At 38.2% G+C, this 13,412-nt stretch overlaps 1 protein-coding gene across 6 annotated transcripts in view; it reads right to left on the bottom strand.

The window, feature by feature from the left end:
* Positions 1–13,412, bottom strand: part of LOC142982492 (protein 4.1 homolog) — a 110,036-nt gene that overhangs the window by 26,105 nt on the left and 70,519 nt on the right. For all 6 annotated transcript variants that reach the window (XM_076128963.1, XM_076128964.1, XM_076128967.1 and 3 more), the window contains exons 2-8: positions 5,571–5,723; positions 4,142–4,289; positions 3,724–3,840; positions 3,180–3,363; positions 2,576–2,728; positions 1,891–2,076; positions 1,403–1,575 (exon numbers count right to left, since the gene is read on the bottom strand). In XM_076128963.1, the coding sequence (XP_075985078.1) occupies positions 1,403–1,575; positions 1,891–2,076; positions 2,576–2,728; positions 3,180–3,363; positions 3,724–3,840; positions 4,142–4,289; positions 5,571–5,705 (1,096 nt within the window). In that variant the 5' untranslated portion in view covers positions 5,706–5,723. The remainder of the gene's footprint in view (positions 1–1,402; positions 1,576–1,890; positions 2,077–2,575; positions 2,729–3,179; positions 3,364–3,723; positions 3,841–4,141; positions 4,290–5,570; positions 5,724–13,412) is intronic.

Here is a 13,412-nt window from a genome sequence, read left to right as displayed (position 1 = left end):
TTATTATGTATGGTTTGAAAGCTTAATTTATTGTTCTATAGTATTACTACTATTATGGGCCAACAATCCCACCGTACTGGAGAAATATTTTGAATTGTACTGTCACTGACGTATGAATTAATTGTAAAATCATAATCGGAACACGCTACCCATACTAGAGATTTGATAGTAGGTCAATGATCTTCCGAATCTTTAAATATGTTTTTGACTAACTTAACTTGCAGGACATAAGGTAATAACAAGTAAATCAAAGCGCATTACGATCATTTAAAGAGGACTGCGTCAATGAATCACAGAAAGAACTTAATCAATCATTCTGAAATGAAATCATCAAAAATTGTACCTGAACATCTATTTTCAGTGAAGATTTCATTCAACGACAATCACTACAATACTTGGAAAAGCCCAAAACAAAAACAATCGTCACATACTCAGAAATAAAACTATAAAAGTACTTATGTCAACATTAAAAATACTAATTACAAATTCGCCACTGCACTCGTACGTAACATCTATAAATACGTTATCGGTCAGTTCTCTTGGCTTGTATCTCAATCTATACTAATATAATAAAGCTGAAGAGTTTGTTTGTTTGAACGCGCTAATCTCAGGAACTGCTGGTCCGATTTGAAAAATTCTTTAAGTGTTAGATAGTCCATTTATCGAGGAAGGCTATAGGCTATATAACATCACGCTACGGTCATTAGGAGCGGAGTAGCAATGAAAAATGTTACAAAAACGGGGAAAATTTTGACTCATTCTCTTAGGTGACGCAAGCAAAGTTGCGCGGGTCAGCTAGTTGTAAATATAAACATTATGACATGTTTCTGTGAATTTGGGAGGTGTCTTGTATGACCGGTGACGAGTGGTGGCGTTTTTGTCACTTTTTTATTGGTGTACGAGGAGAGATGTGAGTAAGCTGTTGTGTGATAGTTGGTTAGAAATGGTTACGTCATTGATCCGTTTATGCTGTATGAAATGAGTATGAATTATTTGTGTACTAAATTGTCTTTAATATTGTGGAATGTCAAAGAACAAACGATGTTTAGAAAGTTTGGGTGTTCGAATCAAGAGATTTCATTCATACTGGTTTTTAATGTCGGTTTTTTTTATGAAATGTTTTCAATTACTTTTCACTGCCATCATCGTCATAATCAACTAATCAATTATCAAGAAATTTCTGTCATTAGCGTGGCATATCTGCTGTGAGCGGAGGAGCTATAAGTGCCCGTGAAGTTTGCGTGCGAGTTTGCTGAGGCAGCAAGGTCTTTCACAAACTCTCAATACTACACATTAGGAAGGCGAATGTCTACGTGTGACAGTCTGTAAATATGTTAGTTTTGACGCAAACGGAACCAGGCGAAGTGTCAGCTACCTAAGAGGGTAAAGAGCGTGTACATACCGTCCATGGAGCGCGAGGAGAGCTTCCTGTTGGAGAGCGTGCGCGCGAAGTGCGGCGGCGGGCGCTGCGGCGGCGCGGCGCGCGACTCGTAGTGCGTGCGCCCCGAGTAGCGGAAGCGCGAGCCCAGCCGCGGGAACAGCGTGCTCTTGCTGGCCGGCTCCGGGGACATCAGCCTGCCGGACACCACACATCAATACAGGTCCACATATCATACAATACGAAGCTGGAGACTTAAATGGGTTATTTAAAGCAAAAAGCTCCGAACAATTTTTTTTTGCAAAAATGCATACTCATATTTTAGTCTACACGTATACGTGCACGGATACGTACGTAACTAAGTACTGAACCGAAGCGTATAGTATAAAAAGCACACAAGTTCATCCAGCACAAATGAACTGTACATAACTGCGAATAAACTTGCAGCTATGTACAGTTCACGGACAGAAACCAACTACAACTTTCATAAACATTTCTAGTAAATAATATACCTGAAGAAAGTATGATGTTCGACGCAAGTCTTCCACAGTTTCTTGGCGGCGCGGTGGTTGGCGAGCTTGAAGCCCACCGTGGACTCGAACTGCTCGAACTCGCCCGGCCGCAGCTTCACGTAGAAGTTGTGACGCTTGTAGCTGATCTTTAGGATCTTCGGCCACGCGAACCGGTTGATGCGGAGTCTAGAGTAAAAAAAATACAACATTTCATTAATAATCCAGTATGTTAAACACGTCACCAATTGAACACCTAAGGCAAAGTCTAATATGATATAAAAAATGCTTAAATGCATTTTGCTTAGTCAACTTTATGTCGGGCTAAGCAAGCTAGATATTAATATGCAAAGCCTCTTGCAAAGCTAGAAATAACATACATAAATTTCTATAACGCAACCAGCATAATGTCTAGCATGAACATTCGACTAGTAACTACAAAGTCGAAAGTTATAGTTTACGACAAAATCTCATATGTAAAACATGTGAAATATCAACTGAACAATTTTAAAATTACTTTTAGATATTTAGCTAACTATATGATAACTACTTGCTATTTACGATATATTATGAAAATAAATTATTTTAAAAAAACAACTTAAACTGATGCTGTAGTAGCAAACTAAGCCCTTGCGAAGTATTATAACCAATTGCATATAAACTTGAATGCTTATTTCATATTACTTACTTCTCTCTATGCACGAGTAGTCCGGAGGAGCACACTCCGAGGGTGATGTCTACGTTCTCCGAGTCCTTGGCTGGGTGCAGGTCTACTCCGTACATGGCGAGCTTCTTCGCGTTCTCCAGGTAGTTCAGCTCGGCCTCGGCTGGCGTCTGACCTCTGGAAGAGAAACGTTTGATTAAGTGAGTGTTTTTGGCATTGTGGTTATTAATAAGAAAAAAAAATGTTCTTGATAATTTCAATAAGTCATATTAAAATTGAAAGTTTCAAGTACACAAATAAATGTTCAGCTGGGAAATACCGGTTTACTTTGAAATCTCATTTCTAGAATTCTGTCATTATATTTCTTGTTCCATTAAACAACTCTGAAACACTCAATTAAATTGTTCATATTTATATTGCTCAACTCGTGCTTTTAAGATGTTTACAGCAAATGACAGAAACAGAGTAAATGAAAGAGTTTCGTCTAGTCGTAGCTTAAAACATTATTATTTTGACTAAAAAATGGCTGTGGTACGGAGAATCCATAAAAAATCTAACTAAATAAAGCTAAATAATAGAAATATTGATCCCATATCTACAAGGCAATCAACTCAGCAAGAAAACTCACTTATGTGTCTTGTGCAGTTCAACGACCTTCTCCTCAAGTTCAGGAGTGCACGACGCGGCCGGCACCAGCTTCAGCTGCTTGCACAGGCCGGAGCCGACCTCTTTGTCCTCGTAGTCGCCCAGCTCTGACTGCAGCAGGTAGCTGGCTAGCAGCGCGTGGGTTACTGCTGAGCACGGGAGACGACCTGGGAACGATAAGCATAGTTTACTATAAGTTCAGGTTCAAGACTGATTTTTTAAATTGCACTCAATAGTATAAACCTCCCTTTACTTATTTTTTTCTACGCATTTCATTCATAACTTAGCATCAGTATTTGCAGAATCTTCATAGTAACATAGGTATATACATTCGTCACGCTATCTTCAACGGTCTACCTTGATGTCGATCAATTTTCTTTTAATATGAAATTAAGCCATTAAAAAACATTTTACAGAAACATTGTTTTCTTCTTACTTATCTTCTAATCAATTAATTAGTCGAGTACTTCGAACAGCAAATTAAACTCTAATAGTATGAATATTCAAGTATATATAAAGCATTTTACCTTCGAGCAGGTCCTTCCTGACGGCCAGCACGAGTTGGTACCGCGTGAGCTCCTCCTGCAGCTGTGACGGCTCCGGCGGGTAGAACTTCACTGAGAACCTCACCCGCCATGGTTCATCTGAATATAAACAAATTAAAATATTGTTATTTCCGCGATCTGCCTATGTTTTTGTACTAGGAATGCTTGAAATCAATTCAGTTCTAAGTGCGGGTTAGCATCGCATTGCAATATGTGGGATTCGAACCCGCAACCTTTCAATTGTAGTAAATATGACTCTGGCACCATCACCGACAGATCAATACAAATAATATCCTCATAGTTGTAACATAGCGTTCCACGCAATCAGCAGTCACTTGAAATACTGCTTAGACAGTCTTCATAAAGTTTGATATAGTGTAGTATTAAAAATGTTACTAACGTTTGAGCATCTTGGAGACCCTCTTCTCGAGGTCTATCCAGATGCGCGGGTCGCCTCTGTCTTCGTACAGCAGGCCGAAGTAGTCCTTCTCCACCAGGTTCAGGTTGTCGCACACCTTGCCTAGCAACTCCTGACCGCGGATCTTTCTCTGTAACGTGACAACACTGACATTAGCAAACCTTGAAGAATGAAGAAAATTCTGGATTATGTTTCTATTCGTTTCATTTTCGGCCAATTTTACTGCCCCTGCGGGCTTATCTTGCATCTCAATTGATAACTACTGTACTAATAGTCACTATTTAGTACATTGCTGCTTTGACGTAACGTGTTACTCACTATAATCTAAGAGAGAAAACAATGTACAGCATGTGGCTTTGAAACAGTTTTCAACCTCTCAATAGCCCTCCTAGTAAGTATACGTACTTGTCTAAAGAGGAGTATAAGGTGAAGACGTGGAAATGTTACTTTAAGAAGATGTACACTAAAATTGCTGCTGAAAATAGCTTTACCCAATTAGTCGTGTTATTTGAACTTGAATAAGAGACGTGTTCTCACAGAATATGGGTGACCTGCTGACTACGGCCCAATAACCGTGAAGCGATGACCTAATTCTTCTGTATTGGCTAGCCCACTAGACCCTATAGGTAAGCATTGCCGCGTGAATTTCCTTTCACATTTTCCCAGTGTAGAAAAATCTACATTCTTAACGACAGAGCTAAATTTCTGAACTCATTATTTCCTTTAAAATCGACTAGGAGCGGACTTTTCTAACGTCATACAATTCTAATCAAGGAATCATCTTATCATATGAAAATTCTTTCTGTCAAAACATGAAAGATTTTTCCTTGTAAGTTTCTTGATAACGTATTAATATTAGGTCGGGGAAAAAGTATTTTCGCATTATAGTATGTATGAACTTGTCATAAAATCTTTGGCTTCAAGAATCACAAATGAGTACACGGTTCATTAGGTTTCTTTCAGTGAGCTCGTGAGGTATCCATATATCGAGCTTTTTTGTGTAGAGAAAAGATTTTATTATAAGTTCATACATACTATAATGCGAAAAGACTTTTTCCGCGACCTAATATTAAACTATTTGAGAATCATTCTTTTAGTGTTTACTGCTCTACTCTAAAGAAAGCTTTAAGATGAGGCGCCCATAGCCAGTTGCGCTCACTGGTCGGTTAGCGATGGGTGGGTTAAGCAAACCTTGGCGCGGTCATTTGATAGATGGTTGACCGCATAGTGGTATTTGAACTGGGCGTCTCCGTGCTTCGGAGGGCACGTAAAAAGTCGGTCCCGGTTGTTGTCAATCAAGATAACAGTCGTTAAGCCACGTCAAAGGCCTTCGGGCGGCTTGAACAACTTTGCCACTAGGTTGACCCCTAACCATACGATAAGAAGAAGAAAGCTTTAAGACAATACTTACATCCACATCGAGCTCCATAGTGGATCCATCGAGTAGTTCGACGCGGACATGTGCGGTGTTCCCTGCGGGCCGGCGCCGGGGGGACTCCTTCTTCTTGCCGTCGTCCTTGGCCTCCTTGGCCACGCTCTCCGGCATCTTGCCGCGCTTCACGCACTGCAAATATAACTTCATATTAGATACTAGCTTTTACCCGCGAGTCGCGTCATTTTCCCGAAATAAAAAGTAGCCTATGTCCTTTCTCGGGTATCAAAATATCTATATACCAAATTTCATGTAAATTGTTTCAGTAGTTTAGGCGTGATTGAGTAACAGACAGACAGAGTTACTTTCGCATTTATATTAATTATGGATGATGATTACTTTTTAAGGTTCTGTTTGGGAAGGTGATGGGGTTGAAGGGTGCTGTAAACTACGTTACGTACTACTACGTAATGTGAAGGCTGTTTTGCGTATAAATATGAAAGTTTTTTGAGGAAATTACGTAAAGAAGCAAACGTTTTTTTGATTTTGATTTATCTAACTGTAAGAAGGTCCTAAAAATTATGGTCCTAGTTTTAATAATTTCGACTTTAATAAAAGAACTAACTTCGTTGTCTGAATAAATAAGACACACAAACATTTGATACTGATAAATCAGGTAAGATATTTATAACAAACTAAGCATTGAAACCAAGACAAATCCTTCTTAACATGATCAATAAACAGAAGCTATAACTCTTATTGTAAAGGTAATTGTGTGGGTCTTCAGTGCCAATAAAATGACCTCAGCCTTAATGGGTGCTTGACTCATCGTATAATGGTTTTATTAAGTTAAATAGTGAATCTTCCATTTATACCTGTCAAGTTTCTATCCAAGGCATTGTTTTAATGATAAAGGAGAAATCACCTTATTGTGTATTTATTTCCAGTCAACAACATGTTTGTAGTTGTAAGGTAAATACTACCTAAACTGAAACCGGTTCTCTATACATTCTTTCAGGAAAATATATCGCCAAGTTAGTTTTAATGGTGCATTTATTCCGAAAATTTCGTAATAGTAGATCGTGATAACCTTAACGCTTACTAAGAGGAGACAATTTCTATATTACGAATTGAATTTTACTATAAGTGGTACTAATTTTACGTGTGGAAATTGAAACCCCTGCAGACCTTAGCTACTACGCCCCACGCGGGGTCAAAAAACTACTATACTAAGGGCTTCCTTCGCATGGATATTAGCTTCCCGTTTTCACAACATTTTAACTGCTGATCCCTCATATAACAGTTTTTCTCTCTTTTTACCCCATTCGGGAGGAATTTACCAAAATCCTGTATTTGTGATCCTCTACACTTCCGAAATTTCAACTTTCTACGCTCAATAGTTTCAGCAGTTTCAGTCACGCATTAACGGAATAATCTTATATTTATTGATTTACAACTTCTCTCATAATCGAATCTATTTTCACTGGAACCAGCAATAATTTGCCACAGTAGACATCCAATAAACAGATTCTGATGTTGCGCAAGAGTGTGTGTCACAATGCGAGTGAATCGGGCACGAGCCGTGGGAATCATACCTCAGTGTACAATATTGATGGCTGCTGCTGTTAAAGCTATGAGAATCTCTCAGTAGATACTATTCAGATGTTTTAAAACATGAGGTAAAAAAATCCATTTTTGCACGCTGATTCGGCAGCAAGTGACATACTACCGTAGTCCGAGTTTTCCGTTTTTAAACGACTTTCAAGAAAGGAGGAGGTTCACAACTCCACTGCACTTTGTTTTTTATCAACCTCCACAGATGACATATCATTTGCGGGTTCAAATTCAATTTTAATAAATGGGTAATTTATATTTTAAATAAACATTCCTCCGATACATCCGTATCCTTATATTCAGATAAATATATAAATAGTACAACCATTTTCCTGTCCACATACAATCTGGTTAGTATGTCAGTAGGTATATAAGTGTTATATAGAAGAGTTATTATACAATTAAAGCTGTCCGTCTGACGGGTGATTACGACTGCATAGATGGTTTTATTGCTGTGCCGATTGTAAGGACTTGGAAGTATTGAGTAGTTATGCTTTAGTTTGTAGAAGTATACATGTTAGTGTTTATGCGTAGTTGAAGATTTAAAGCCTTATTGACATAAACATTGTTAAGTTAAGAACGTAATTATTACAGTATTCCTAGTGATTTTAGATAAAACATACGTAAGGCATGTTACTTTACGTATGTATTTTCTAAAACCGACAGAGACAAAGACCGATAAAGGAATTGCTAAAACGCTACTCTATAGGCTCTCTTTATGAACCTTATTGGCCAATGTAAATTGACTTGGAAATGTGAAGTTAAAGAAGTTATCGAGATTAAGTTCCTTTTCATTTCTATAGACCGTTAAATCTTGACAGTTTGAAAGCAATTACCCTATCAAACCAAGAAAACCCTCATTCTTCCATCAGTCATATCAAGCCTACGCATCGTAAATTCACGTAAAATCCAATATCCCATATAAAACGAAAGCAGTTGGTGGCAATTTAGCCGCTTCCTTGCCTTCATCTCGCGCTGTGCGAGGAGCATGCGACTTGCGAGGCGCTCCGGCGGCGCGCGGCCCCAATTCATACAATTGAATTTAAACGACGCGTAGCAACGAAAGGTACTGCGCCTCGCTATTTCAGAGATATCACACGGTTTGCTATTTTTAGCCCTTTTAGCTATACAAGCTTTTTGGAGAGGTTTTAGGTAAAACACTTCACAGAAGACACTGAATTGGGGGACTTTCGTAGACCATGCCAGAACGTCACAAAGTTTTTACCGTTTTAGTAATATAAGATGGCCTTTACGACTGGGTGATCGTCCTAAAGCCATTATAGCTTTTAATAACAATAGCATTAGCGACTAAGAACGGTAAAAATTGAACATACTACATCCCAAACGGAAGAATAATTTTGTAATTTATCTAAGGCAGTATCAAAATGCCAAAGTGTATGTATGCTCATTAGCTATCAACTAACGAAAGCACGCATACGACTCCATAGTAATTACAACATAAACACAATCAAAACACAAACTAAGTACATAATCCACAACAGATTATCCACGCATCATAAGCATTAGACATACATAGTCTTTTTAACGTATTAACGACCATTAACTTACATTATAAACACGTACTACCATTGCAACATGTCGCTTCCTCAATAATTCTTACTAAAGATAATAAAACATCATACAGGAATCGATCGAGGAACACGGGAGCTATGGTCTATCAAAATATTTAATGGTCCTTAGAGGAATTAGTACGGTTTCCTTTCATGTTGACTATAAAACGATTCTGATCAAACTACGACTGGTAGTAATAAAACTATGAATCTTAAGCGTGGTAATTACGAAATGTGTTTTACTTAGAATATGGGCATGCTGTTATAGCTTTGAATAAACACATTACCCTCATTTACGTGCGTTGACGAATAAATTGCTCTTTTACAAAGAAAGTAGCAAAAGTACGTAATAAACTCTTTCTGGACAAACTTTATTGTTTAGAATAGTGGCTCTTGTCTGAAATTGGACGTAAGTACCTATACGATAAAGTTTTCTGACAAGTTTGCATACATTTGCTGAAACTTTTACTAATAAGTTATTAGTTAATGGTGAACCTCATGTAGTGTAAGCACGTTCGCTAATCATACAAAAAAAAATACTATTAAGTGTGGGTTATACGACAGTTATCCATAAGCCGCGAAACTGGACAAAATAGTAAGTCACATTCCTTAAATTCTACCTACAATCAAGAAGTCAAAGGAATCATAACTTCGTTTCTTGACGACATTGTCAGCTCAGCTCACGTCTCTGAATTCTCTGATCAACAAAGTGCATAGAGATCAAACGCCTACGTTCGCGAGTGTAATGAACTCTGTTACACTGGCATAATGAGACGACAGATCTTGTGTTATTCTATAGTAAGGTGTAAGCCACGTCTAGATCGATAAACTCGTAATCTACGCTATGCCATATATCTATTGCCATGAATTAATATACCCCGATACTACGGGAGGATTTTGACCAAATACAAATTGCAATTTACACATAACTTTGTATACTAAAAGGAGACAAGAGCAATTTTTAGCCGTATTTTTTCAAAACCCTACTGTCCACTTGTATTCAATCATTTAGTGAATTTCTTTAACTGACCTAGGGGATGATTAGGGTTGAAAGAAAATAATGTTAATTGTTCGTGTATTCACCTAAACTTTTAAATTTCACACTACCCCATTGAAGACCATATCAATTGCCAGGTGTAGCTCTATTATTAATTTTCTTATTCCCTAACAATAAAAATGTTAGTTCTTATATTAAATCTCTAACTTCATAATAATATGTAACATTAAGTAGAATGCTACGCCTAGACATTTAGTCGGAACCCAAGCACTGGCACTTCGCCAACCATGAGTCACAAGTACATTAGTAACCTGAAATCAGTTCAATGTGTTGTATCGATAACTTTATTGCTTTAAATCGATTTATTGTGTAAATAACCAGGTATATGGAACTTGATTCACTATTATTCGTAATATTTCTATTTGCGAAGTGAATCGAAATGCAGATAGCGTACGAGGATAATTCTGTGCGGTTTCTCATTGATAAGTCGATATTCCTAGTTCTATAAACTGATACAGTTCTCTGAATGAAGGAGTATTAACCTAGGTAAGTCTAGAAACACTTCCTTCAAAATACATGAGCCTTATAAGATGTCTTAAAATCACTTAAGCACACTTATATCGTTGCACAAACTTCATTACGTGATTTAGAAACAGTTTTTCAACTATCATTGCGCTTGGGGATGGAAAAGTGACTCTAATTCCCTTGTTTGCCAGTTTGTAAGATCCACGTATTACTTTATTTTAGTTAGGGAGTTCTGTTTATTAAAAATAAGAACCTATAGTTAGTATTCTATTCGTCTTCAAAAGACGTTTACTTAGATTACCAATCATTAAAGACCAACAGTTGCTACAAATATCGCCCTAAGCTATCACAAACCTGAATGGCAGCGGCGCCTGATCTCTCGAGTGCTATTGAATTAATGAACCCATTGTACCGGCATGGTGGTATGATGTCACTGCGCAGTGCGCACCTCGGTCACGGCGACTTGTTCTCTGTCCTCATGTCGTAATGACTACAAGGTCTTGAGACCCTGTTGCTATTTGTTGATGTCAGATATGAAATTTATTGTCTATTGAGTCTATAGTATGGGGTAATTATGTTTGTTAATATTTCCCGAGTTATAGTTGCATATCTCTGACGTTCGTGACAAGATCTGGTTCTCAAAAACAAAGCTGAAGGGCACAGGCATCACAGTGTCGGAGTTCCTCACGAAGACTAGGCACGACGTGTTTATGGCCGCACGGGAGAAGTTTGGTGTCGCCAAATGCTGGACTCGTGAGGGTACAGTCTTCATAAAAGGCCCGGATGACACGCGGTATCGGGTCACCTCCTTGGTAGAGCTGAGCAGGATTGGCGAACTCGTGCCAAAGTCGACCTCAGCCCCTAAGAAGCCCGAGGTACCAGTTGCTGTGAAGTCCAAACGCACAGTTGCCAAGAAATAATGGAAAACTCCTGCTTTTTGTAACTAGTTCAGGTACACATATATTTTTCTTAAATTTTCTTCCTAACTTCCTAATACCTTCAATTGAGCTAATATTATTAACACAAATCTGCACTTCATGGTGTGTGACAATGACAAGACATTAAATGTCAAACGTCATCTGTCACTGCCCTTCCTTCCGTTTAACGTTTCGTTTCTCCTCTTATCTTCATTTATGTAATTATGCTATTATTTTTAAACTATTCCTAAATATTTATTTATTTCCTTTTAATTTCCTTTTATGTAGTTTTATTTGATTTAATATCTTTGTGCCTGAACTAGCTATTTTATCTTTTATTCATTATTATTTTATTTTTTTTTTTCTCTCATCTTGCGTTTTTGTATGATTTGCTACGTTTAGTTTCCACAACCGGCAGATGGAACAATGAACGTTTTGTTATACTTTTTTTTTATTTTTTTATTTAACACATTATTATTTTTGTTTTATTTATTTTATTTAGTTTTTTACAGCTATTATATTTATTATTTTACTTTAACATTTACACATTTATATTATTATTGTTGAGGTATATTTATAGTATTACACATATTATTATTATACATTCACATTGTTATTATGTCGCTACACGACGACAGTGTCGATAGTGATGATTTTTTTTCAGCTGACAGTGATTCCAGTTATGCTAGTGTTCCTTCTCTCGCTGAAACAATATCATCTCATTTCTCTGATGCTCTTAGAAATCTTAATGTTGTCCATATAAATGCCCAGAGTATTCCGGCTCATTATCCAGACATGCTGACTAGTTTTGACTGTACAAACCTGCACGCCATATTGGTCTCTGAGTCATGGCTTAAACCATGTTTAGCATCCTCTGCATACTCACTCCCTGGTTATCAGCTCATTCGAAATGATCGGGCTACGGGAGGTGGGGGTGGCGTTGCCATATACTTAAAAAATAACATCCCCTATTCTATTATTAGTTCGTCATCACATAATGATGTTGGCGAACACCTTTTTCTTGAGATTGTACTTCTCCACTCTAAAATACTGCTCGGTGTATTTTACTGCCCCTCTTCTCGCATCGATTATTTCTCATCTTTTGAGATTCTTTTAGAAAACTTTACTCCAATGTACAGTCAAACCATAATCATGGGTGATTTTAACACTTGTCTCCTGAAAAAACGATTCCCGCTCCACCACACTCCAGTCTATAGTTCAATCCAATAACCTGTCTATCCTTCCTCTCAGTGCCACTCACCACTTTCCCAACTGCACTCCCTCCTTACTTGACCTCATTCTTGTCTCCTCTTCAAGTCGTGTCTCCAAACATGGTCAGTGTCCAGCTGATGCTTTCTCCTACCACGATTTACTTTTCCTATCCTACCGAATCCGACCACCTAAACCCAAACCGAAAATCCTTGTGCATCGTAATTTTCGTGACATGGATGTCGTTAAGCTTTGCGAGGATGCCGGAAATGTTGATTGGAGCTCACTCTTTGAATCTGATTGCGTCGATGACAAGGTGCGTATACTGACAGTGAAATTAATCGAGCTTTACGACACTCACGCACCCTTCCGTCAAATTAAAGTGAAACAGCTTCCGTCGCCTTGGCTTACTGACGACATCAAATCTCTGCTCCACAAAAAAGCTACAGCCAAATCGAAGTACAGATGTCGTCCCTCAGAGGCTAATAGAGAAAAATATGTAGCCATACGTAATCACTGCAGCAAGGTGTGTAGGAATGCACAACGCCGACACATTCATGAATCCGTTGAAAATGGAGATCCAGCCAAGGTCTGGACATTTCTCAAGTCGCTGGGGGTCGGCAAACCACAACACAACCCTGTCCCCAATAGTATTAATATTAACCTCCTAAACCAACACTTCTCTGCATCATCAAAGTTAGATAATACCACGAAATGTAATACACTTAGTTATCTCTCATCTTGTTCGACTCCTGACTGTTCCCCATTTGTCTTTAGTCAATTCACTGCTTGTGATGTTAAGAGGAGCATATTGTCGATCACATCGAATGCGCAGGGTACTGATTGTGTCAGCCGTAATATGATCCTCCCTGTCCTGGATGTAATACTCCCTATCCTATGTCATATCCTTAATTTTTCCATCACTAGCGGCATCTTTCCGTCCACATGGAAGGATGCCCAGATTGTCCCTATACCAAAAAAGCGTAACCCATCTTCCTTTTCAGAATATCGTCCCATATCCATTCTCCCGTTCCTATCGAAAGTACTT

The sequence above is a fragment of the Anticarsia gemmatalis genome, chromosome 22, assembly GCF_050436995.1.
Source record: "Anticarsia gemmatalis isolate Benzon Research Colony breed Stoneville strain chromosome 22, ilAntGemm2 primary, whole genome shotgun sequence".
Lineage (NCBI taxonomy): Eukaryota > Metazoa > Arthropoda > Insecta > Lepidoptera > Erebidae > Anticarsia > Anticarsia gemmatalis.
This window is presented reverse-complemented; position numbering and strand designations above follow the sequence as displayed.